General features: G+C 34.0%; 1 protein-coding gene across 7 annotated transcripts in view; it reads right to left on the reverse strand.

Moving 5' to 3' along the window:
* LRP1B (LDL receptor related protein 1B) overlaps positions 1-25,810 on the reverse strand; it is a 2,480,145-nt gene that overhangs the window by 320,956 nt on the left and 2,133,379 nt on the right. For 6 of the 7 annotated variants that reach the window (XM_007494117.3, XM_056797186.1, XM_056797187.1 and 3 more), the window contains 2 exons: positions 3,651-3,839; positions 2,514-2,662 (listed from right to left, as the gene is read on the reverse strand). In XM_007494117.3, coding sequence (XP_007494179.2) covers positions 2,514-2,662; positions 3,651-3,839 — 338 coding nt within the window. The remainder of the gene's footprint in view (positions 1-2,513; positions 2,663-3,650; positions 3,840-25,810) is intronic. The other variant, XM_056797188.1, reaches the window with a different exon arrangement.

Consider the following 25,810-nt stretch of genomic DNA (forward strand, 5'->3'; position numbering starts at 1 on the left):
TACAAATAAGTTAGTTGATCCACAAGTATTTATGTAGAGCTTACCATGTGCCAAGAACTAGGCAAGGTGAAGGGGATACAGAAACAAATATGAAATCGTTCTCTCACTCAAATAGATTATAAAGTATTTGGAGAGTGACAACATATATCTACATATAGGTATAGGTAGTAAAGTAAATGCAAGCTAGGCAGGTAAGGTTTTACATAGAAAGTGGCACCTGAAGGTAAAGGTAAGGGTTTTGTTGTTTTTTTTTAAGTCTCAAATCTATGATCCAGAAGAATATTGTATCTAAGAAAGAGGGGAGGCATATAGAATGGTATCTTAGGAGGTTATTAAGATGTAGAAAGATGTTTTTCTTTTTTTTTTTTTAAATGAGTCAGGAAATAGTGAGAAAGTGAAGATTAGAAGTGGGGTTACTCTAAGCCATCTTCCGGAGAAGATGGATGAGATTAAGGTTATATATAAAGGAACTTGACTTGGAGAGAAGAGCTGCCTCTTTGTTGAAGGAAAGGTAAATAAGAAGAGAATGGAATATACTATTTAGTGACTGTGAGAGGAAATAGAAAATTATATTTTCCAAATTGTATGAGGTGAGATTCTTAAGTATAAAGAAAGAGGTGGGGTGGGAAACTTGAGGAGGTTAATTTTGAATTCAGTGCCCAGGGTTCATGATTTCTCCATCTCTGTTTAGCGACATTTGAGTGGGCCTTCAGGAGACCTAAAGTAGTTGTACTTCAGTATTGGATTTTAACAAGACAGAAGTGGCAGTAAGACAAAGAAGCAAGTAATTTGAGGAGAAAATGTGGTGCTGAGTTGAACTGATCAACCAAAGAGTTGAGAGAAAGGAAGAAACAAAGTAGAATAGTGAATAGAGCCATGATCAGTTTTCTGTATGGAAGACATGGTCTTGCAGAAAAGAAACTACCACCTAAGTTGTGCATACAGAAACCTCGTTGAAATGTCTGCAGTCTTTAGGGGAGAAAACTGGTTAGGCAAAGTACTATACAATACATAGTATTGCCTGAAATGAGGGGAATGATGATTCTGAATTAAGTGCTGAATGAGCAAGAAAAGTAACTATATTAACTAGGAATGATGAGAAATGTGTTCATGATGTTAAAAAATATACACATCTCCATTCTGATTTCTTTGAATCTTACTCCCATTAATGTTGATGTCTATGTATCTTGTAGTAAGGGGGCTCAAAACCAGAACTACAACTAAGAATTATTATGTTTTGTCAAACTTCAATTAAGGAGGAGAGTAGTTTTCAAAACAAAAATTTGACTGGATATTAATTACTCAATCATGGGAAAGAGAACTATTAACTCTAACAAATCTATAAATCTAATGACCAGCTGATGATGAAACCAATGTATTAACATCCTCAACAGTATCATTACACTCTTCTAACCAGTGTGGCCTAGCTTCACTGTTTTCCTCTCAACCACACTCAGAATTTGCACAAGAATGAGGAGAAGGCCAGCTCCTGGAGAGAGGTGCTACTCTGAGAGTGACAAGACTAGTTTGGGGTTAGGTGGTAGTTGTGTTTTATAGTAGAAGCAGGCAAAAGATTGCAAAGTGTATTTGTAGGGAGGGTGAGAGATGATAGAATGGTAGGCTAGAGGTCAGCTTTAGGGAGAGAGTGTGCATTCCTGATGTTGACATTCAGGCAAAATCCCAGTTACTCCTTTCTGGTTATGGCTCTGTTTGAGAATATTCAAAATGAAGAATTGGTTGGAGGAATAGTAAAAGACCTAGACAATACATGATTGTAGTCATCTACAAGTATTTAAAGGAATATCATATATAAATAGGATTAGACTTGTTCTGTTTGTTTCTAGAGGGTAACTCTAGGAGTGATGGGTAGAAGCAGAAGAGAATTAGATTTAGATTTGAAATTAAGAAATATTTCCTAATAATTAAAGCTATTTGGAAATTAAATGGCCCACCTCCAGTTGTAGTGAGATATTTTAAATCATATTATAAAGATAATTCAGGCTTTAGCATTAACAATCATATATTTGAATTAAAAAACACTTTAGATATGCATAACAAATAGATACAAATTTGTTTTTCATTCTATTTCCCATAATACTACATTGATGGAACATTTGGAAAATATTTCTCCCCCTTCCTTTTTTTTTCATCTACAGATGAGTTTTACCAGTTCTTCAAGGCCCACTCTCATCACACAGCAAATCGGTTTCTACCATTTTATTTGTTCAAACCACACTGTGTACTCTTCTAAGCACATACTCTAACACACAGCCAGCAGAATATCTTGGTCGGTCCTTCCTTCCTTCCTTCCTTCCTTCCTTCCTTCCTTCCTTCCTTCCTTCCTTCCTTCCTTCCTTCCTTCCTTCCTTCCTTCTCTCCCACCCTTCTTTCTCTCCCACCTTCCTTTCATTCTCTCTGTCTCTCTGTCTTGTAGCCAAAGAAATAGGCAAAGAAAGGAAAGTTATGAAATTTTTACTATAATTCATGGAGTAATTTCCCAACCCTCTACTTACCTGACTGGCTGTACAGTTTGAGAGGCAGGTCTTGTTATCAGCTGCAAGGTAAAAGTTCGTAGGGCATGCACAGGTGTGTGATCTGCCAGGGGCTAAGAGACACAGATGACTACAGCCTCCATTGTTTAGCATACAGACATGTTTAGCAACTGCAGGCAAATGGAAAAAAAAATACAGTATGATTTAGTATTCAAAACTTGGAAAATTGGCAGATGGGGGAGGGGTACAGAACATGTTTAAAGGCCCCAAAATATTTCAAGGCATCTGGTATTCAAGAGCTATCACCTCAGCAGAACTGATAATCCAATTTAATTTCTTAAAAAAGCAACACTGAGCAAAAATGACATTTGATTTCACAATTAAGGAGCTTAAAAGGAAGCACTTGTACAGTAGAGTATTTACATAAACAAAACCTTCCTTCAGAAACTCATACAAAGTACTACAAGCATTTGGAATAAGGATCTATATATGTTTCTAAGTATAAAAGTAAAAAAAAAATTTAAAAAGAATCATTAGTGTATCACTTATCTTTTATTCCACAGTGGATAACTTGCTAATATAGATATGCTATTAATTTTATATAAGTTAGAACTCTATGCAATAGCTGCCAAAGGCCTGTGGTTGTAATAAGAGTTAATCAAATACGTGAGGATTTGTATTTCTTAATAAAATGTAATCTCCTTGAGGGCAAGTATTGTTTCATTTTTTGCCTGTGTTTGTGTGTGTTTGAATTCTGAGTATTTAGGACAATACGACAAGCATGTAATAAACAATGGTAGACTTTGATGATCTAAGTTAGGTCTAGACCTTCCTAAACACCATTATTCGAGAGTTTTATGAAAATTCTCACTATTTGTCACCACAATCAGACTTTTGAAGTATTTCCTTTGGCTGGCTTGATTTTTAGAATAATATCATTTTAACTATCTAATAATTAGTTGAAATATCAATAAGTTCTTCAATGGATTCTCTAACAATCTCACTTAGTATAAGTAGATTTAACTCTTAAAAGATCTAAATAATGGAAACTATGGTCATCATTTCTAAAAACTTCATACTTAACCTTTGGTAGAATCAAAATGGGATGTGAGTGGAAAGTGTAGATGCATTTATGGAAAGCATGGAAAGAATAATTACCATCAGGTTGTCTATAAGAATGATACACCTGGATATCTGTTATGGTATGCCATGAGTTAATCAGGGATAGTCTGTCTGCTCCCGAGGTTTTATGGGCACGGCTGAGTGACTTGGTTTTCCCGTCAGTCCAGTAGATGTAGTCTTCAAACAATGTTAGTGCAATCACCCCTGGAATATCTTGATTAGGGACTGTAATAGGAGATGGTAAGATTAATGTTCGGTCTTGGAAGACTGCCAGTTAAAATATTCAATACTGCATGGGCTGACAGATACAACTGCTACATAACTTCATGTGAATAATTGCCGTGACAATCTGTCAAGCCTGCAGGGTTCTTTATTACCAGTTAAGAGAATGCAGGTTTGAGCACATGATCTTTGCTTAGACTAAGCAGGTCCAACTACTAGGTAGAAAATGAATGAATTCTTTTAAATAGTTAATTACTTCTGGATACTAAACAAATAATTCAACACTTAAAAAGTAATTGTTAGCATTATGTATAATGTCTACTTATACATGCAAGTATAGAAACCTACAGATTAAGAGTTATAATGTGAGCTTTTTCACATTTTAAAGAAAACAAAGCTTCTAAACTATTAAAGATGGAATATCTACTTGACTATTAGTCAAATATACATCTTGAAAGGTACAGTTACTGATGATACTATATTAGTTAACTATAATTTTTCATAAATTATTTTGGCAAGATGAACTTTGGAAAAACAAAACCAAAACAAAACAAATGAAAAAAAAAAACCTTATAATAAATAGCACAATAATAGGTCCTTACTGGTATACTATCTATATCGAAATGGAATTTGTGGATAGGGATTATAATTTTGTTTGTTAAATCCCTTTGGTCATGGTAAGTATACACAGATTAGGGGTAGATCTAACACAAGAAGCCTCTAAATCATAGTGGCAAAATAAATTATATTCTAAGTCTTCTCAGAGAGAAAAATGACTTATGAAAAACATTTTAAGTAGGAAGTTCTTTTTGGAATTTTGTTGTAGTTCCTAAAGATCTTGAAGATCAAAATAATACTCAGAGTGAGTGGGGGTGGTGGTAGAAGTAAAACGCCTCAATATCATATAGCTAACCTAAGTAGTTTTCTGTTTATAAATTAATTTTCAAGGAAAAAAGGAAATCAAGTGAATTTTACTACTTGTAAAAGTTCAAAGTAATCAAGTTCAATACTATTTAAGGAGTGGTTGTCTTTATTCAATCTTCCTTTAGGGAACTGCAATTTAGAAAATAGGAAATTCTAAATTTATAATCAACTCAACTTTCAACCAGCAATTTACATGAATATGAATCAGTTGTTGAAATAAGCAAAAGAAAATATGTTTCGATAGTGAACCAAAGGTAAGTACAGTTTAAAAATAAGTGCATATGGTGAGAAAAAAATTTATTACAGAAGGATTCATGCTTTCCATTATTTATATTTTAATGATTGAACATTGAAGTAGTGATATATTCTTGACTCTATAATGACTTAAGGACTGTCAGAATTTTATACAAAAGCTAGGATTGCTAGAGTCTTCTAGCCTTTGGGAGGAAAATTACTCAGAGAATTTACTTTATCAACTGGATAGTAGGCATTTACACATCTGCTGATTTATGATTTTCATTCAGATGGGTTAAGGCTGATTAGAGAATTTGTGGTAGGTAGCTTATGGTTATCATTAATCATGTTGGGCACTATCAGAACTTACAGGGGTGGAGAGTGAACAGGATATTACAAACCAAGTAGTGTACATTTGGGGATTTTTTAAAATAGAGAAATACTTAGATTGTATATTTTCAGTATTCCCAATTGTTAGTATAGTAAACTAATGGAATGGGACATAGTGCATATGGGTCCTTATATATTAAATGAAATAAAAATAGACAAGTTATAGAGATCATGGATCAAAAGGAGGGTCAGATCTTTGGAATGATCTAGGAATAGGGTTTGTGGTAGTGATGATAATTTGTAAATGGCTCTGTAATTTTGTTCTGGAGGAAATTAGGGTGTCGATCCTGATGTGGAAATTGAAATATTGGTATGGAAACTCACCGCTAATGCAGGTCAGTCACTAACTTGTTTGCAATGTGTAGTCATACAAAATTTTCTAGAGTGGTACCAAGAATACTTGACCATGTTTACACAAATACTATGTGTCAGAGGCATGCCCTAAACCTATGTTGCCAGAGGGGGTTACTCAGAACCCTCTCTGCGGTCACTCCTACCCCCAGCACAGAGTTCATATTTAGAGAGCCAGAGGGACATGCGGCAGGGCTGATCCCTTCTCCCTCTCTATGCAGTTTGCAGTTTGAGCACTTGGTCTCTAAAAGGTTCCCCATCAGTACCCTAAACCAATCATTTTCTATCTTCAAGTGGGGCCCTCTATACATTGAACCAGACAAAAGGTTCCAAGGTTTTCATGTCAACTGTTCCTTTTCACTATTCAATTAACCTAACAATTACTTCATATCTGCAATTAAGCTTATTCCCAAGTGTGAAAGAGAATTCTTTACTCTTTTGTCTATCCTGAGTTAACACTAATTTAAGTACCTCTACTCAGTATCTCACTAGACTAAAAACAGGATTAATTCCTCTTTGTCTACTTATGAATTGAATCAACAAAAGATTAAACACCAAACTTATTACTAGGTGAGAAGCTAGCAAGGTATTTAAAGAATTTACATCCTTAGAAATTCAATCAAATCAGGAAACTGTGAAGCTGTTTGATTCAATCAGCTGGGAATCTGTGAATCTTTTTGATGAGAACTTAATCTTCAGAAAGTGAGAAGTTGATCATATAGACACTGCCCTCTGGCCAGTGCTAGACAATTTGGAAACTGTGATTGGCCCCTGTTAAGAGGGAAAGAGACAAGAAGTCACCATAAAAAGTAAGCCCTGAACTCCTTCAGGGCAGATTATCTTTGAGAAAATAGTCTGAAGAGATTGTTTTTCTGGAGATAGTCATAGATAATCTTTGAGGGAGCTTTGCTGGAGAATACAGTTTGGATCATGGACCTGGAGCTGTGCTTCTACTTGGACTCTAACTCTTGCATTACTTCATTGGGTGAATAAAAGGCTGACCACTTTCCTAGCTTCTGGAAAGACTAGCTTCCATCTTGGAGGAGGCCATGTGATTACTCACTACTAGCTACTAGCTAATTAATCTCTGTCTGGATTAAGCAGACCAAAAACAAAACATTTAGGCTGATAGGATAGAAAACTTCTCCATCCCCCTCACATATTTCTCTTCTTTATTGTTTTCTCTCTATTTGTAAATAAATTTCTGACTCAAGATATAACAAATACTGGTGACCACATAATAATCATCCAACCATTAATTTTAACATTTATACTAGCAAAATGAGAAAGAACTGCCAGGGCTAATATGAAAAAGGAATTATTACTAAAACTAACAATTTTTAACCATCTAAACGGAAAATCAACTAATGTAGTAAACAATGTTGTTATAAAGTAATACCATTAATTTGACAGGCTACTTAACAAGTATCAGTGTTATTATTAAGGATAGTAATTAAGGAATTTAGAAATAAGATAAAAAATTTGGAAATAAAATAAAAATTAAACTACTTAGCCAGATATATAAGTTCCTCTACTACCTGCTGCCCATCCCTCCCTATTTTTCTCTCCTTATTTCATACTATTCTCTTTCAGTTGACCTAAGATCCCACAACATTAGCCTATTTGGAAAATATTTCCCCACTTCCAACTCTCTTTGCATCATTCACTATACATGAGATGCCTTTCCCCAATAACACATTCTAAAGTTTCTAAGATCTCATCCACCCAGGACAGATGCCACCTGTTCAAAGGAAGTTTCTCTTCTAGACAAAAATAGTCTTTCTATCCTCCAATCTTGTAGAAGTTTCTACACTGTATATGTATCTGTATTTGTACTCTGATTGTATTCATATCTTTACTAGTTATATATTTATTGTATTTTATTTCCTATTTCTGCATGTTTCATGTGCTCCCTTCTCTACTGAAAGCTCCATAAGGGCTATAATCATATCTTAATTATCTTGTTGTCTTTTCTGCTACTAAGCATAACATTTTCCAGTTGGCAGATATTTTGTAATTTTCCAAAGAAAGAACAAAGCAACACTTTCAATATACATTTTAGGGATTAGTCACCATATAAGGATGCTATTTCCACCACTAGTCATAGGGTTAATATGATGATGATAGCTTACATTTATATGGTGTATGAAGTAATTCTTTCCTCAAAATGGTGCAGCAGAAACAGTTTGATGTCATGAGATCTGAGGTAGAATCCCAGGTCTGCTATTTACTAACCATTAACTTTAAGAAAATCATATCAACTTTGGGGCCTTCTGTTTGCTCATCTATGAAAAGAGATTATAGAATTGGATAAGTGCTAATATACCCTCTATAGCTCTGATCTTGGGATATAATGCCAATATCTTTTTTAAAGAAGGAATGAAAAGCTTTGGAAACCCCCATTTCAGAGATGAAGAAACCGAAGTTTCTTGGCTGGCTTTTTGTTGTTCAGTAGTTTCAGTCATATCTGATTCTTTGTGACATGACTTGTGATTTTCTTGAAGAAGAGAGTGGAGTGCTTTGCTATTTCCTTCTCCAGCTCATTTTACAAATGAGGAAACTGAGACAAATAGTGTTAAGTGATTTGTCCAGGGACACAAAGCTAGTAGGTATCTATGGCCAGATTTTAACTAGGAAGATGTCTTCCTTTCTACATGTTTATCCTTCTATCAACTGCACTATTTTAGCTGCCCCATTCAATCGTTTACCATGGTTATACAGCAAGTAAGTATCATTTCTAATACTCATGTTATTTGTCTGTTTCTGGGCTTATTTGTTATTTATTTAAGATCTTGCCCCACTGCATAACTCTTTATCTCTTATCAGAAATTGATTGGAATTATTTAGCCAAAATGAACTTAATGTCCTCTGGGACAAATCCAAGTTTAGCTTAAAACAAAGACAGCTCAAAGATGTATATTTCCTCTACATAAGGTCAACATCTTCAAAAAGAATGAAAGGAATGAGTTAACTTGCTAATAAGTGGTCATCTGCATGACTGAATTCAATGCTTATCTGGAGTAGTTTTTCAAACTTTTAATTTCCCTGCTCATTTTCCATTTTATATAAACCCTGCCTTTCTCAATGACATCAAACATAAGTACTACCCAGAAAAAAATCATTTCTTCTGGGAGAAAGACAAAATCAGATGCAAATTTGTGTTAAGAACCCCTGCGAATGTACATCTAAAGGTTAGATATATCAAACAATATGCAAACTTAGACAAGAGAGGTATCCAAGGTGTTACATGGAATTTAATTAGTAGAATAGGCAATGAAGGTGGGAAGGTATGGGGAAGAAGGTAATAGTTGGTTTTTATTTTGACTTTAGCTCATCAGTTTAAAAAAATCACTGCATGCTTCATTTCTTGCCTATCTCTTTCTAGACTGCCAATTCCCACAACGGAGGTGGTGCGTCTATCTGCTTAGGAATCTATGAAGTAAATGTTAAATAATTATTATAAATAAATGCTGTATGTGTATTTATTCATCCATCTACCAGATATGAATTATTTCCATTTATAGTAGAAGCCACCCTTAGGATGCTGAAAATCAATCAGAAACTATCCTGAGCCAAAATATCATATGCTTGTACACCAGGATCTCTCCTTGGGAGACCAATGTGCAAGAAAACAGTCTGATTTGGAGTATGACAAATGTAGCTTTTGCCTTTGGGAGTTGCTGAAAAAGATTCATAGGAAAGAGCTCCCATTTCTAATGAAGTGTAGCAGTGTGAAAAGTTAGAGTTTGGGCAATTATGTTGAAAAAATTTAATTTGCTAGGCAGTGGGAGGCTGCAAAAAGAAACACATAACGAAAAGTGAGAGTATGAGTGGGAGATGTGCAGTGAACATCAAGAGACCTCACAAATGCTGAATTTCAATGGATCTTAGAAAAATAAGACAGAGTAACTGGAAAAACATGTCTCTGCTTTACCAAAGCAAAATGTGGAATATAACCTGATTAATTAATAAAGAACTGTGAAAATAATATAAGAACTTCTGTCCACACTCAATGAAAAATAAAATAAAATCAACTTCAACAATCAGGAAAACTAGAAATATTTTTATTGGGGGAAGTGCGGAGGATGACATTTAACAGGTACTTTTTATGTTTGAAGCCTATGGTTCCTAACTGTGGTCAGAAATAATTTAGTGATTTCTATTTTGTATACCAGCAGTATTTATTGTAGAGATTCCAACAGTCCACTTACACTCCAGGAGACTGTTTTTGCCTCCTTAAACCTTCTTGTTTGGGGACTAATTCTGTCACAAGAATAGATGTCATATGTGACCCAAGCCATTCAAAGGAAAAATCTTTTGAGGGAAATGTTCCTTTCTGTCAGGTTATAGCCTTATGCTGACTAGAGCATTAAGTAATTATGATAAATAAAAGAGGAGACAACTAAGAATACACTTTGGCCACACATGTCTCCTCAGTTATTAATACTATTGATTACTCAGCCTTTGTTCAGTGTCCAGTCATAGCATTCAAGTATGTTTCTTGTTAATGTTATTTTAACTTTCTATTTTAGGTCGATCTGTTTTGAGCACACTATAAGAAAATAGACCAAATATACAATTATTCATCGTTGAGATAAAAATTTCACACATATTTGACACAAAGGAAATTATATCTACTGCCCATAGTCAGTAATGAACTTTTGCTCAGTGGTTTTATAGTTTAGATTTATGCCCCCAGTACTTTTTTTTTTCTTTAAGCATTATCCCATTCTTATTTTAAAACCTTACATATCCTTTTGGACAATTATTCTATATTCAACTCTTCCTGATGATTCACTAACATAATCATAGATGTTTCATGAGCTAAGTTATGATTCTTTATAAAATTTTTAAATTAAAAAAATTTACCAGTTATGAAAGAACATAACCCTGAAACTGGACTTCTAGAGGCTATTTTTCCCCTTGTCATTATTAATGTTGTTTTGATATTTAGCTTCTCAAAATGTGAAACGCTTTAACTCTTTTTCTCTATCATAGATTCAATTATGGGTAGAGTTGTGGGTAGAGAAGAGGCTTTTTAAATGAAAAATCACTTAAATTATTGAGCCATTCTTCATAGTTTTTTGGCATAAGTTTAATTTTTAAAATTTTTTTACCTGGATTTCACTCATATGCCAATTTGGTCAGTTTTTCTTTCATAATATATTTCAGGTCTTTTTTCCTTCCTTTCATTTCCTAATACAATCACACTACTCAAGACTATTGTCTCTCAGCTATACTGAGAACCCCTTTAAAAATATATACTCATCCTATCATTCCCTCAGAGCCCTTCCCATTCATATTCTAACTCATTCATCAAAGCCCAGTTCTTAGCCCAAATCCTCTCTAAAACTTTTATTGATATAGTCTCATCAGAAGTCTCCACAAAAAAAAAAATACCTAAACCTATCAGTGATTTCTCCTTTCTTAGAAATCCTTTGACATTTTGATTTATACCAGTCTTTTGTCACTTCTCTAATACACCATACTGTTATTAGGGCTATTTATTTTCTTTCCAAAAAGACTATAAGCTTTTTAAGCATAAGAAGAATGTTCTGTATTTTTTCTAATTGCCTCAGTGTTTATCTCCAAACATTGTATATAGTGGACATTCAATGAGTATCTGTTTTTGAGGAGTTTCAATGCTATTTAACTACAGAAACCAGATTAATCTTTTCAATAGATTAAATTGTGATTTGATCAGTCATCAAAATTTGAGACCTCTATGTGAGAGGTTGTCTATGGAAGTTTTCCCCAAATTTTCTGCTTTCCTTCTAATTTTGGCAACATTTGTTTTATTTGTACAAAACTTTTTTTTTTAATTTAATGGGTTAAAATTATCTATTGTATATCTCACAATGTTCTTTATCTCTTGATTACTCATAAATTCCTCTATTATCCATAATCTGATAGTTAACATGTTAACTTTTCTCCAAATTGACTTCTTATATCTTCATTTATGTATATTTTGATATTATGTTAATGTACAGGGTAAGATATTGGTTTATACCTAATTTCTACAAAACTACATTCCTGTTGTCCTAGAAAATTTTACCAAATATTGATTTCTCATCCCCAAATATTGGATCTATGTTTTTGTCAAATACAAGGTTACTATAATATTTCACTACTGTTTGTTGTATATCTGTCTTATTCCACTGATTTACCTTACTATTTCTCAGCTAGTACAAGTAATTTTGATTATTACTACTTTATAATAGAGCTTAAAAATCTAGTAATTTTAGATGTCCTTTAAAATTTTTACATTAATTCTTTGATATTCTTGAAAGAAAGAAAAGAACAATGATTGTTCTTCCAAATGAATGTTATTATTTTTTCTAGGTCAAAAAGATAATGTTTGGGATTGGGATGATATTGAATAATAAGATTAATTTAGGTAGGTTTGCCATGTTCAGTTTAGTTATATTGGCTCTGCCCCTCCATGAACAATTAATATTTCCCCAGTTATATAGATCTAATTTTATTTGTGTAAAAAAGTGTTTTATAATAGTGTTCATTTAGTTCTTAAGTTTGCTTTGGCAAGTATAGTCCCACATATTTAAGTCTATTTGTGGTTATTTTAAATGGAGGTATCTCTTTCTTTTTCTTCTTGCTGGAATTTGTTAGTAACATATAAAAACATTCATTAATGTGAATTTATTTTATATCTTGCTAATCTAGAATTTTGCACATATACAATTATGTCATCTGAAAAAAGAGAAAGTTTTAATACCTTTTTGCCCATTTTAATATCTTTATTTTTCTTCTCCTATTGCTATTCCTAGTACTTCTATTATTATGTTAAATAATGTTGTTATAATTGGCATCTTTTTTTTCATTTCTGCTCTTATTGGGAAGGTTTCTAGTTTATTGCTGTTATGACTTGCTGATAGTTTTAGGTAGATATTATGTAATTTGAATCTATTACCTTAAAAATTATGATCCCCAGCAAAAACCATGATTCCCAGCACCCTACTCTCTTTTTGTCATTATGTGCTGACGTAAACAAGAATAAATTTGGTGGAGTTCTATCTCTCTGCATTTTTTTCCTTCCTGTGTTGGCTTTGGTAAAGCAGGCATTTTGAGCAGGTAGAAGAAAACTTAGCCACGTGGTTCTATATTGTCAGATAATAAACTTTATAAATATAATACTTGAAGTATAATTTAACTCCTACATTTATGGTGACCAGAAGTGGGGGTCAGAACCCTTAATTCTCTCTGAGTAGATTAGTTTGAAAAAGAAATCATATTTCTCCTGCCAGGCTTTTTGCTCTCCCCCAACCTCTCCAGGGAACTCTCTTTGTTCCCAAGCACTGCTACTGCTACCTATTGTTGCAGATCCAGTCTCCTGCTGCTAACTCCCTGGTTGGTCCCAGCCTCCTGCTCCTGCCTCCCTGCCTGGGTGGTCCTTGCAGAGCCATTGCTTCTGCCACTGCTGCTCCTGCTGCTGCTTCAGATATTACTGCTGCTGCTGCTATTACTGCTGCTGTTACTATTGCTAATGCTGATTGGAGCCACTCTTTGGAGGCCTGGAAAGTATAAATCCTTTTCTCTTTTATATTGCCAATAGCTAAGTGCTTACTTGCTATTTGCCTTGAAAGCTTGGGTGTATTTCCTTTAAGCAAGAGAGCTTCTACCCTCTTAACTCCCTGTCCATGTGGCAGGGGAAGCAATCTACTCCCTGGTGGGAACTCCTAGGGGTAAGAGGAAGGAAGGTTACTCTTCCAAACAGGAAGTAAAATTGCAATGGTGGCCCACTCTATGAAAGAACAGTTAGATTACCTATCTCAAACAGCTCCCACTTGTAGGATATTTTTTCTTCCTACCGTTCCTGGGTACACTGGTCCTTGCAATTAGCTTGAATAATCCTCAGATTCAGGGGAGAAATTCATCTCCCTACACCTTCTTGCCATTCTGGCCTGCCCAGTCCCTACAATACATCCAATATGGGATTATACCACACTATGTTCAGCAAGGTATTCTCCCTCAGTGTAGGAGATCCCAGAGGCATGACCAAAAGGAACCTAGATAGATGGTGATGCTGGGGAGGGTAGGGAACCGTAAAGAGTCTGTAGGTGGATCCTAAGCCTTTTCAAACTCCATTGTTTTATGAAAAATACCTATGTTGGAATTGGAAAAAAAAGGACTCTTAAATTCAGTGCCTGTATCCTGTCACATATATCATATTTGCTGATTGATTGTTTTAAGATTTTATTTTGTTTTTTATGTTTTGTTACACTATATCACTTTAAGTTACTATGTTCTGACAATTAACTATATGTGCTATTATATTGTTTTTATTTGTACCTCCCTATATGACTAGACTGGAGAAGATACCATTATAAAAGTACCTTTGAGTTGTTGGTAACAAGAGGTAAGGTTCCATTTAGTAGCTGAAGTGAAGTGTTATAGCACTAATCTTCACCTCTGCATTTGTAAAAATGTAATGGGTGAGAAATATAAAGACATACTTTTTATGGCTGTTATAGTCTCATAACTGAAATAATGATAGAGTTTTGAGGCTGGGATTAGATGTTACAATGTAGGACCAATATCAGAAGAATAAACTTTGGGAAGGCTACCTGTGGTTGATAGGCCCAGTCCAGACTGAAACTGTCCTGAGATAATAAACACAGACCACTATATAACAGGGACAGTTTGTTTTATGTAATATACAAGAAAAGGTGAAAAGGGGATTTGGGATAATCTAAACTAAGGTCAATCTACCTAAACCCCCCAGATCTAAATATCTCTTCACGGAGATTTCTTCTGAGTGAATTTCCTTCTCAAATCCTCCCTAACTTCCTAAATCTCCAGTCCTTGATCTTAATTAAAACCATCAACTAAATCCCCCTTAGTTAGATTTAAGGGTCTATGTAAGGCATTGCTAGGGCCAAGGAAAGTCTTAGATTCAAAAAGGATCCAGACTCAATCTCACAATCACTGCAGATAGATTAGGTTCATCAGAAACTGCCTCTATATAATACAGCAAGCAAAACAGCAAATAGGAAAGAACAGGGTTAGCCACCAAGGAAATTAATAGCCACCATCTCCAGAAATTCTCCAGAGAAACACAGCTAACAGCCTTGGTCCCAGCCTTACCCTCCTTCAAAGTTCTAGAATCTTCCTCCTGGTCTCATGTCACTTCTCAATGCAAACTTCCACATTTTCCTTATTATATACCAGAGGAGCTGGGAAGGTGTGGTACCCCTGTATGGCTCCTAAGAAGGAACATTTCCCATGAAGCCTAGTAGCTTTTGTATGCTTTTTAACTCTTCACCTTAATCTACCTCCATCAGAATGATCTAGATTCTCTCCGACATTTTAGACCCAAAAGGTTTTCTTGAACTATCTGCTATACTACTGTTTTCTTATAAAGCTGTTTTCTTAGTGAAAATTAATGTATACTGAGTTAATCTGTGTTTGCCAACACCCTCCTCAGAGGGGATGATTGTATAATTGTCATAAAATTTTAGTTTTATTTATAAATGTTAAGAAACTAGTTATCTGTCAGAATCTAGGAAGTGAACTCCTTTGAAAAAGTGCCATGGAGATGCCTTCAGAAACCTCACACTGCACCAAAAGATTCAGAATGAACTTTGGGTTGTAGAGAAATTGAACTATGTCGAATTGTAACACATTCATTTTGTATGTATACTCTTATGCTGAAGGGGACAGCCCCCCATTTAGCTTTTTGTCAGTATGCCTAATAATCATTGGTTTTATTCTATTTCCCTTTCATCCCCAAATTATTGTAATTTATAAATTGGTTATGTTCACAAGATCCATTAAGGAAACTAGTCTTCCAAAGGATCTCAGGGGGATGTGTAATTCAAATCTATTACCCTAAAAGCTATAACCCCAGCAAAATTACTATCCTCAAAAAAACTACAATTCCCAACATCCTACTCTCTTCCTATCATTATGTGCTGACATAGACAGGAGATAAATTTGGTCAAATTCTGTTTCAGGCTCTTTTCCCTTCCTGTGGCAGCTTTGGTAGAGAGGGGATTTTTGAGCAGGCAGAAAAACATAGTAATGTGGTTCTATTTTGTCAGATAATAAACTTTATAAAAAATAATACTTGAAATATTGGATATCTATTTAACTCATACAATACTTCATATAATTTTAGAAAATCCATTGTTACCCATGCTTTACAGTTTTAAAATAGGAATGAGTATTTTATTTTGTCAAGACTTTTTCCACATCTATTGATATAATCATATTTTTAAAATTAATTTTGTTATTGATATAATCGATTATGTCAATAGTTTATCTTATTTTAAACTAGGATTTTTGATAGAAATTTTATTTAGTCAATCTGTATAATCTTTGTGATATATTGTTGTAGGCTCTAAGCTAATATTTTATTTAGGATTTTTGCATCCATATTCATCAATTAAATTAGTCTATAATTCACTTTCTCTGACAGGTATCAGTACCATATTTGTTTCATGAAAGCAGTTTGGCAAAGTTCCTTATTTATCTGTTATTTTCAAATAGCAATTATTTAATATTAGAAATAGTTGATTCTTGAATATTTGGTAGAATTCATTTGTAAGTACATCTCGATTTGATGCTTTTAACTTAGGAAGTTTATTTATGGCTAATTCATTGTCTTTTTATAAAATGTGTTTATTTAGATATTCTATTTCTTCCTCTTCTAGTTTAGACAGTTTATCTTTTTTTTTGTAGGTATTTTCCCATTTCAGTTACATTTGTTTGTGTATAATTTTAAAAATAACTCCAGTAAAAGCTTTAATTTCATCTCCATCAGTGATATACTTATAGTTCTCATTTTTAATGCTAGCGATATGGTTTTCTTTGTTTTAAAATCATATTAAACAATGGTTGTATATCCTGCTAATTTACTTTGTAAAACAAATACTGAGATTTATTCATTAATTAAATAATCTTACTTTCAATTTTATTGATCTCACATTAATTTTTATAATTTCAAATTTGGTGTTTAGTTGAGAATTTTTAATTTGCCTTTTTTAGTTTTCTTAATTGCATTCCCAATTTATTGACCTTTTCTTTCTCTCTTTGACTAATATAAGTATTTAGAGATATAAATTTTCCTCTAATTACTGATTTTGCTGTATTTTACAAGTTTTTGTATGTGGACTAATTGTTATCATTATTTTTATGAAAATTATTTATAGTTTTTATGATTTGATAACTGACTTATTCCTTAAGATTATGTTATTTAGTCCCCAATTAATTTTTTCTTTGTGTTTCTATGGTCCATAAAACTTTTAATGCATTATGATGTGAAACATATTTAATATTTCTGAATTTCTACATTTAGCTATAATTTTTCTATACTCAAGTATATGGTCAGTTTTTGTAAAAGTATCATGTATAATCGAGAATATATATTCCTTTCTGTTCTCAATCATTTATCTCCAGATATCTATCATATTTGATTTAAGATTCCAGTCATCTGTTTGACTTATTTTCTGGTTAGATTTATCTGATGGGAAAATTGAATTCCTCTCATTACTTGTGTTTTGTTATCTATTTCCAACTGTAACTCTTTTAAATTTTTCTTTAAAAATATAGATGCTACAGGTCAATCTAATAAAAAAAAAAGGAAGGAAGAAAACCAAATTAACAGTATCATAGATGAAAAGGGAGACCTCACTTCTAATGAAGAGGAAATTAAGGCCATCACTAAAAACTATTTTGCCTAATTATATGGCAACAAATATGGCAATCTATGTGATATGGATGAAAATTTACAAAAATATAAATTGCTTAGATTAACAGAAGAAGAAAAATAATTCTTAAATACCATATCAGAAAAAGAAATTGAACAAGTCATCAAACAACTCCCTAAGAAAAAATCCCCAGGGCCTGATGGATTTATAAGTGAATTCTATCAAACATTCAAAGAACAACTAATCCCAATTCTATGCAAACTATCTGACATAATAATCAAAGAGAGAAACAATCAACATCATCTGCAATGGGGATAAACTAGATGCATTCCCAATAAGATCAGGAGTGAAACAAGGATGCCGATTATCACCTCTATGATTTAACATTGTACTAGAAACACTAGCAGTAGCAATTAGAAAAGAAAAAGAAATTGAAAATATTAAAATTGGCAATGAGGAGACCAAGCTATCACTTATTGCAAATAATATGATGGTCTACATAAGGAATCCTAGAGAATCAACCAAAAAGCCAGTGGAAATAATCAACAACTTTAGCAAAGTTGCAGGATGCAAAATAAACTCACATAAGTCATTAGGATTTCTATATATCTCCAACACATCTCATCAGCAAGAACTAGAAAGAGAAATTTCATTTAAAATCACCTTAGATAATATAAAATACTTAGGAATCTATCTGCTGAGACAAACCCAGGAACTGTATGAACACAACTACAAAATACTTTCCACACAATTAAAACTAGATCTAAACAATTGGAGAAACATTGATTGCTTATGGGTAGGATGAGTTAACATAATAAAAATGACCATCTTACCCAAACTTATTTACTTATTTAGTCCCATACCCATTAAACTACCAAAAAACTTTTTTACTGAATTAGAAAAAAACATAACAAAGTTCATTTGGAAGAACAAAAGATCAAGGGAAATAATGAAAAAAAATGCGAAGGAAGGTGGCCTTGCAGCCCCAGATCTCAAACTATACTATAAAGCAGCGGTCATCAAAATAATATTGTACTGGCTAAGAGATGGAAAGGAGGATCAGTGGAATAAACTTGGGGTAAGTGACCTCAGCAAGATAGTCTATGATAAACCCAAAGGTCCCAGCTTTTGAGACCAAAATCCATTATCTGATAAAAACTGCTAGGAAATTGGAAGCCAGCATGGGAGAGATTACGTTTGAATTAACATCTTACACTCTACACCTAGATAAACTCAGAATGAGTGATTGACATGAATATAAAGAAGGAAACTATGAATAAATTGGGTGAACACAGAATAGTATACTTGTCATATCTTTGGGAAAGGACAATTTTTAAAACCAAGCAAGAGTTAAAAAAAAATCACAAAACGTAAAATAAATAATTTTGTTTACTTCAAATTAAAAAGGTTTTGTACAAACAAAATCAATGTAACAAAAATTAGAAGGGAAGCAACAAATTGGGAAACAATCTTCATAACAAAAACCTCTGGACAAAGGTCTAATTACTCAAATTTATAAAGAATTAAATCAATTGTACAAAAAAATCAAGTCATTCTCCAATTGATAAATGGGCAAAGGGCATGAATAGGCAATTTTCAGTTAAATAAATCAAAACTATTAATAAGCACATGAAAAAGTGTTCTAAATCTCTTATAATCAGAGAAATGGAAATCAACAACTCTGAGGTATCACCTCATACCTAGCAGATTGGCTAACATGACAGCAAAGGAAAGTAATGCATGTTGGAAGGGATGTGGCAAAATTGGGACATGAATGCATTGTGGGTGGAATTGTGAATTGATTCAACCATTCTGGAGGGCAATTGGAACTATGCCCAAAGGGCGGTAAAAGACTGCCCTTTGTCTGCCCTTTGATCCAGCCTTAGCACTGCTGGGCTTGTACTCCAACGAGATAATAAGGAAAAAGACATGTACATGAATATTCATAGCTGTACTCTTTGTGGTGGCCAAAAATTGGAAAATGAGGGGATGCCCTTCAATTGGGGAATGGCTGAACAAATTGTGGTATATGTTGGTGATGGAATACTATTGTGCTCAAAGGAATAATAAAGTGAAGAAATTCCATGGGGACTGGAACGACCTCCAGGAATTGATGCAGAGTGAAAGGAACAGAACCAGGAGAACATTGTATACAGAGACTGATACACTGTGGTACAATTGAATGTAATAGACTTCTCCATTAGTAACAATGCAGTGATCCTGAACAGCTTGGAGGGATCTATGAGACAGAACACTATCCACATTCAGAGGAAAAACTGTGGGAGTAAAAACACCAAAGAAAAACAATTGTTTGACTACATGGGTCGAGGGGATATGGTTGGGGATATAGACTCTAAATGAACATCCTAATGCAAACACCAACAACATGGAAATAGTTTCTGATCAAGGGCACATGTAATACCCAGTGAAATTGCATGTCATCTACGGGAAGGGTTGGGGCAGAGGAGGGAAAGAATATGATTCTTTTAACCAAGGAATAATGTTCTAAATTGACTAAATAAAAATAAATAAAAAAATAAAAAAAATAAATTAAAAAATATAGATGCTATAACATTTGGTACATATATAATCAACATTGATAAATCTTCATTATCTATGGTACTTTTTAACTTAATATAGTTTACCTGTTTATATTAGTCCTAACTTAGTCAGAGATCATGATTTTTCACCCTCACTTTCTTTTTATCATCTCAGGCATAGTACATTCTTCCCTAGCTCCTTATTTTTATTCTATGTGTTTCATTTATTTTAAAATGTTTCTTATAAATAACATATTGATGGATTTTGTTTCTGATGCATTTTGCTATCTATTTTCATGTTTTGGGTAATTTCATCCCATTCACATTTGAAGTCATAATCACTAGTTGTGTGTTTCCCTGTATTCTATTTTTTCCTAATTTTTTGTTCTTTTCTTCCTCTCTTTTTGTCCAATCCCTCTTTGGAAATTCAGTTTCTTTCATCCACTACCTTTCCAGTTTTAATCCCTTTTTAGAATCCTTCCCTTATACTTTGACCTTGCCCTCCTAATTCCAAATTAGGCCACCCTTCTCAAGGTGCCTTCCTTCTTCCTTCCCCATTACTTTCTAGTTCTTATTCTATACCCTTTCCAATAATCCCTCCCTTTTATTTCCAACTCTGCCCTTCAATTTGTTGATATGAATTCAATTCCAGATAGATGGGGCAGCAAAGGAAACAGCAATGGCTCAGGAGCCCAAAGTCTCCAATAACTGAATTGAGGAATACTGAGTCAATTAGTCAAGATCACACTGTAAGGAACACTCAAAGCCCACCAACCACCTTCCAAGTGACCACAAAATAACAAAAACACCAGAAAAAGAATACTGTAGTGGTAGAAGTAACAGAAGAAGTGCAGCAGTATTTTGGCCCAGAAAAATATAGAGAGTCATCTAGGAGAATTCATCTCACTGAAAAAGGAGGAGAAAGCACTGAGAAAGTCTCAGTGGAACTTAGAAATGATAAAGCTCAAGCAGCATGAAAAAGTGTATAGCCTGTCTTGGTCCAGACTCAGTAGAACTTGAATGAAGTACACTGCTAGCAGCCGAAGAAAGAGCACAGCAGGCTTGGTCTAGTGTATCAGTTAAAAGAGTGGGAGCCGTAAACTGTAATAGTTAAAATGGTTGAAGTCTTAAATTGTTAGTAGATATAAGAGTGAGTGAGTAAATTTTGACCGCAGAAAATATGTTTTCACTACAGTGTCTTGTTTTTAAATCAATATATAAGGTGGTTGCCAGGGAAATATTCCCAATTATGAAATATACCCAAGTCAACTGGGTTTTATAGAGATTTTAATTAATTAATACAATGAGGAATTAAAGAAAGAGAGAAAAAGAGGGAATAATGAGAAAGGGATAAGCTGGCCCTGGCCAGTCCTGGCCAACCCAGGCCTAAGCCCTAAGAGAAAAGATCAGTCAGTCCTTAATCACTCACCACAAGATCTTTCCAAGCAAGGATTCTAGTGACACCAGGCCAGCTCCATCTCATCTGACTTCACCAGCTCAATCCTGAATCTCCATGTCCCAGAGAGAGTCTCGAGAGAGACCCTTCAAGGCAGCCTTTTCCCAGCTGACTGTTTTCCAGAGAGAGCTTTTTGTCTCCTTTTAAAGGGCATTTTCTCCTTTGTCACCTCCCCTAAGTTCTTCCATCGACCAATCACAGTAGATGTTTTTCAAAGGACAGCCCATTCTTATTTCACACCTAAGAAGGTATGAACTTTTGAGTAATTCACACCAGGAAAGCTCTGAGTAAGTTTCCACCTCTTTGCTCCTTATAAGTTCACAAGTTGCCTGACCTTTATAGGTACTTAGCACCCCTTTGTATTAGTTCTAAAAATAGGCATGGCTTACATATGGGTTTAAGTACTTTTCATTGTTCAGCAAGGAGTTTTCTCCCCTAAAGCAGGCTTAAGTACGGGTGGAGTAGAGGTCTTCATTTCTGATCTAAGTAGAGTACACTGCCCAAATGGGGAATGGTCTTAATCTAATCTTATGAAGTAGGGTCTGGGAATTTTTAAGGTTCACACTAGCCTCAGCAGGATACAAGCAGAAACCCACATAATACAGAAAAATCAGCAGTGGAAGGAAAGTGATCCTCCATAGTTCACCCAGAACAGAGGGTAGGCACAATTCAACACAAACTATAGTCAGTGGACCTAAGCCCAACAAGGTCTAGCCTCTGCAGGTTTAGGCAGGACCCAACTAGAACCAGTTGAACTGAATAGTTGGAAATCACCACACAGCAGGCCAATCAGGCTTCCTCAACAGAATGTTCAATCTGATACCAAGACAGTAAAGTGGCTCCGAGGCATAATCCTCAAGAGTGGATAATACACCCTTTACCACAGAATGGAGCTAAACTTTAGTATATACGCAAAACTGAGTAAAAAAAAAAACAACAACCCCCAAATGAGCAAAAGACAGGGAAAGAGCTTAATGCTAGAAAAATATCTCAACACGAGAGATGACAGAAATTCAATCTCAGAAGAAGACAAAATTACAAAAATAAAAATGTGTAAAGCCTCAAAGGAAAATGTGAAAGGATGTCAAGCTCAAAATAACCCCCTAGAAGAGCTCCAAAAAGGATAGAAAAACTAATAACAAGAAACTTATGCAGAAAAAATTAAAGAAAATACTAGAAAAATAAACATAAGAACAAGAATTTACTGGTCAGTACCCTAAAGAAAAGGAAATGCAATACCTCAAACTCTCTCTTTCACTATAAAAAAGATGAAATAATTCCCTAGGAAAGTAAGGACACAGTCTCAGAGAAAAGAATGTTTCCCTATAAGTCAGAATTGGACAAATGGAAGTGAATGACTTCATGAAACAGCAGGAAACAATAAACAAACTAAAGCGAATGAAATAAAAAAAATAAAAGAAAATTTGAAATCTCTCATTGGAAAAATAACTGATCTCGAAAATAAATCTAGGAGAGAGAAACTAAGAATCATTGATTTTCTTGAAATGATGAAGAACAAGAAGAACAAGAACAAAAACAAGAACAAGAAAGAAGAAAAATAACCTGGATATCATATTGAAAGAAATTATCAGAGGATGTTTTTGAATAAGAAAGGATAATCAAAATGGAAAGAACACACCATTCATCTCAAAAAAGAAATCCCAAATTTAAAAATCCCAGAACTATTACAGCCAAAGTTCAGAACTTTCAGCCCTAGGAGAAAATACTACAAGTAGCCAGACAAATTAAAAAAAAATCAAATACTGTGGAATAACAATCAAGATTGAATGGGACCTAACAGTTTCTACATTATAGAACTGGAAGGCCTGGAATATTGTATTACACAAGGCTTTTGCCTACAAAGAAAAATCAATCACCCAACAAAATTGAGCATAATATTCCAAGGGAAGAAATGGATATTTAGTGAAATAGAGGAATCTTAGGCATTCCTAATGAAATAACCACAGGTAAAAAGAAAATTCAGAGATTAAATTTGACACTCAAAAGAAACAGAAAAAAACAAATAGGAAAAAAAAACTCAAGAGAATCTGTGGAGTAAAACTAATTACATTCCTACTTAGGAAAGTAATAACTAGGATCCTCACGATTGCTATAGGACATGAGATGCCTAAAGAACTTAATATATTTAGAATAGTCAAAGAAAACAATGGGGTTAAACAGATGGCATCCTTTGAACATGGGAATGTGGGAAAATAATAACTAGAATACTTGGGATATTTATGGTATAAGAGATATTTAAGATACCTTAAGGTAATCAATGTAAAACAATGGTGTTAAAAATCCCTTCCTTATCTTGTTAAAAAAGTCTCTCACAGCCCCTCATTTTATTCTCCTATTTCTTATTATGAATTTTTCCTTTTAGGTGACCCTCCCCTTTTTTATTTCCATTCCCTCTCTTCTATCTATATTTCCTTCTCAGTCTCTTAAGGGAACTTTTAGTTTTTCCTTTATCATATCCCCTCAATCTCCTGTTTCTCTGTACATTAAGTAGAATTTTATCCTGCTAGTTGTGTGTATTTATATTGCTCTTTCTTTAACTCAGCTCTGATGAGAGTAGAGTTTTAATACTAATATCCCTTTACCCACTCCTCAGTAACCATTCTTCTGTGCATGCTTCTTTTTTATGAGATAATTGTTCCATTTTACCTCTTCCTGCCCTATCTTATTATTTTTAGCCCATTCTATTATATTCTATTTGATTTCATCTTCTATTTACATATGCTATTTTAACCTACCCAAGCAATGATGTAATTTTTGAGAGCTATAAATAATATTTTCCCATAAAAGAAGTAAACAATTTGACTTTATCAGGTCCCATATAATTAGTCTAACATTTGACTTTCTTATTATCTTGTTATTTTTATATATCAAATCTTCTACCAAATTCTCTTCCCCTCACCCCCAAGAATAGCTGAAACTCTTGTAGCCAATATTTTCTTTTTTTTTAACTTGTATAATTATGTTCAGCTTTACTGGGTGGGTTATTCTTAGTTCTAAAACCAGCTTCTTTGCTTTGTAAAATAACGTGAATCTGTATATTTGTGTCTTTTTGCAATAGTGATCAGTGAATTCTTTCAATTTCTATTTTACCCTCTTATTTTAGAATTTTTGGGCAATTTTCCTAAATAATTTCTTCAAGTATTGTATATAAACTCTTTTTTTAATCATAATTTTCTAGGAGTCTGACAATTATTATATTATCTCTCCTTAATCTACTTTCCAGGTTGGCTATTTTTGCAATAAGGAAATTTCCTAAACTCTTCTATTCTTCCATTCTCTTGATTTTGCTTTGTTTTTTCTTTTTGTCTTAGATGTCATTAGATTGACCTTCTCCAATGCTAATTTTTACTGTTATTTTCTTCCATGAATTTCTGCATCTCTTTTTACCATTTGTGTGATCTTTCTTTCATAATTTTCTTGATTTATTTGCATTGCTCTTAATTTTTTCCCTAATTTTTCTTCAATTTCTTTTGTTTGCTTTTTGAGATGTTTTAAATCTCTTCAAAAGGTTCTTTTTGAGTTTGTGACCATTTGACATTTTTCTTTCCTGTTTTAGAATTAGGTGCTTTTACTTTACTCTTTTTTAACTTTTTTTTTTTAAATTTTACTTTTACTGTCCTCTGAGTCTGAACCCAGGTCTTCTCTGTCCCCAGAATAGCTATTGATAGTTGAATTTTCCCCTTTGTTTAGTTATTTAAAAATATTATGTTTGAAATTGACCAAATTTAAAAAATGTCAAAAAACTAAATAAAAATAAAATATATTCTCTCAAAAAAATTAGTGGTGAGGCTAATAGGCTTAATTATTAGCATTATGCTAGACTAGAGTTCTGTTCTTAGGTTGTGAGGGATGATGCCTCAGGTTTTAGGATTTTTTGGTGTTTGTTATTTCCTGGACCCTATTTAGTTCTTCCAATGAACATATCCCAGGGTCAGAAATAGCCACTGGACCCCCAGCTCAAACCCTAGAGTGTGATTAACCTTCCATGCTCCAACCAGAGCTCGCTGACAGTTCTGCAACAGCAAGGACACCTCATCTCTCTTCTGTGATGGTAGCCAGGGCCTCCACTGTCCTGAGGGAGACTACTGCCAAAAGAGTCCCATCCAATCAGGAACCCCACTAAGCAGTGTGTGTTCCCTTTTGACTCTTTGCCTCCAAAGCCATAGCCTGGTAAATGGTTAATCCCTTGCTGTGGATAAGTGAGGATCTCTGGGGCCAATGTTGCAGTCCACACAGCTGCTCCTAAGACTTTCCCCCTATTGACCACCAGTATCTTCCTCTGGGATGTAAACTTCTACCCGCAGACATGGTGAGGCTGCTAGTCTTGCCCCGAGGGCTTACTGCTTATTGCTTTGGCAGTGTTCACTCAGGGGTGTTTGTGCTATCTAATAA

The sequence above is a fragment of the Monodelphis domestica genome, chromosome 4 (genome assembly GCF_027887165.1).
Source record: "Monodelphis domestica isolate mMonDom1 chromosome 4, mMonDom1.pri, whole genome shotgun sequence".
Taxonomy (NCBI): domain Eukaryota; kingdom Metazoa; phylum Chordata; class Mammalia; order Didelphimorphia; family Didelphidae; genus Monodelphis; species Monodelphis domestica.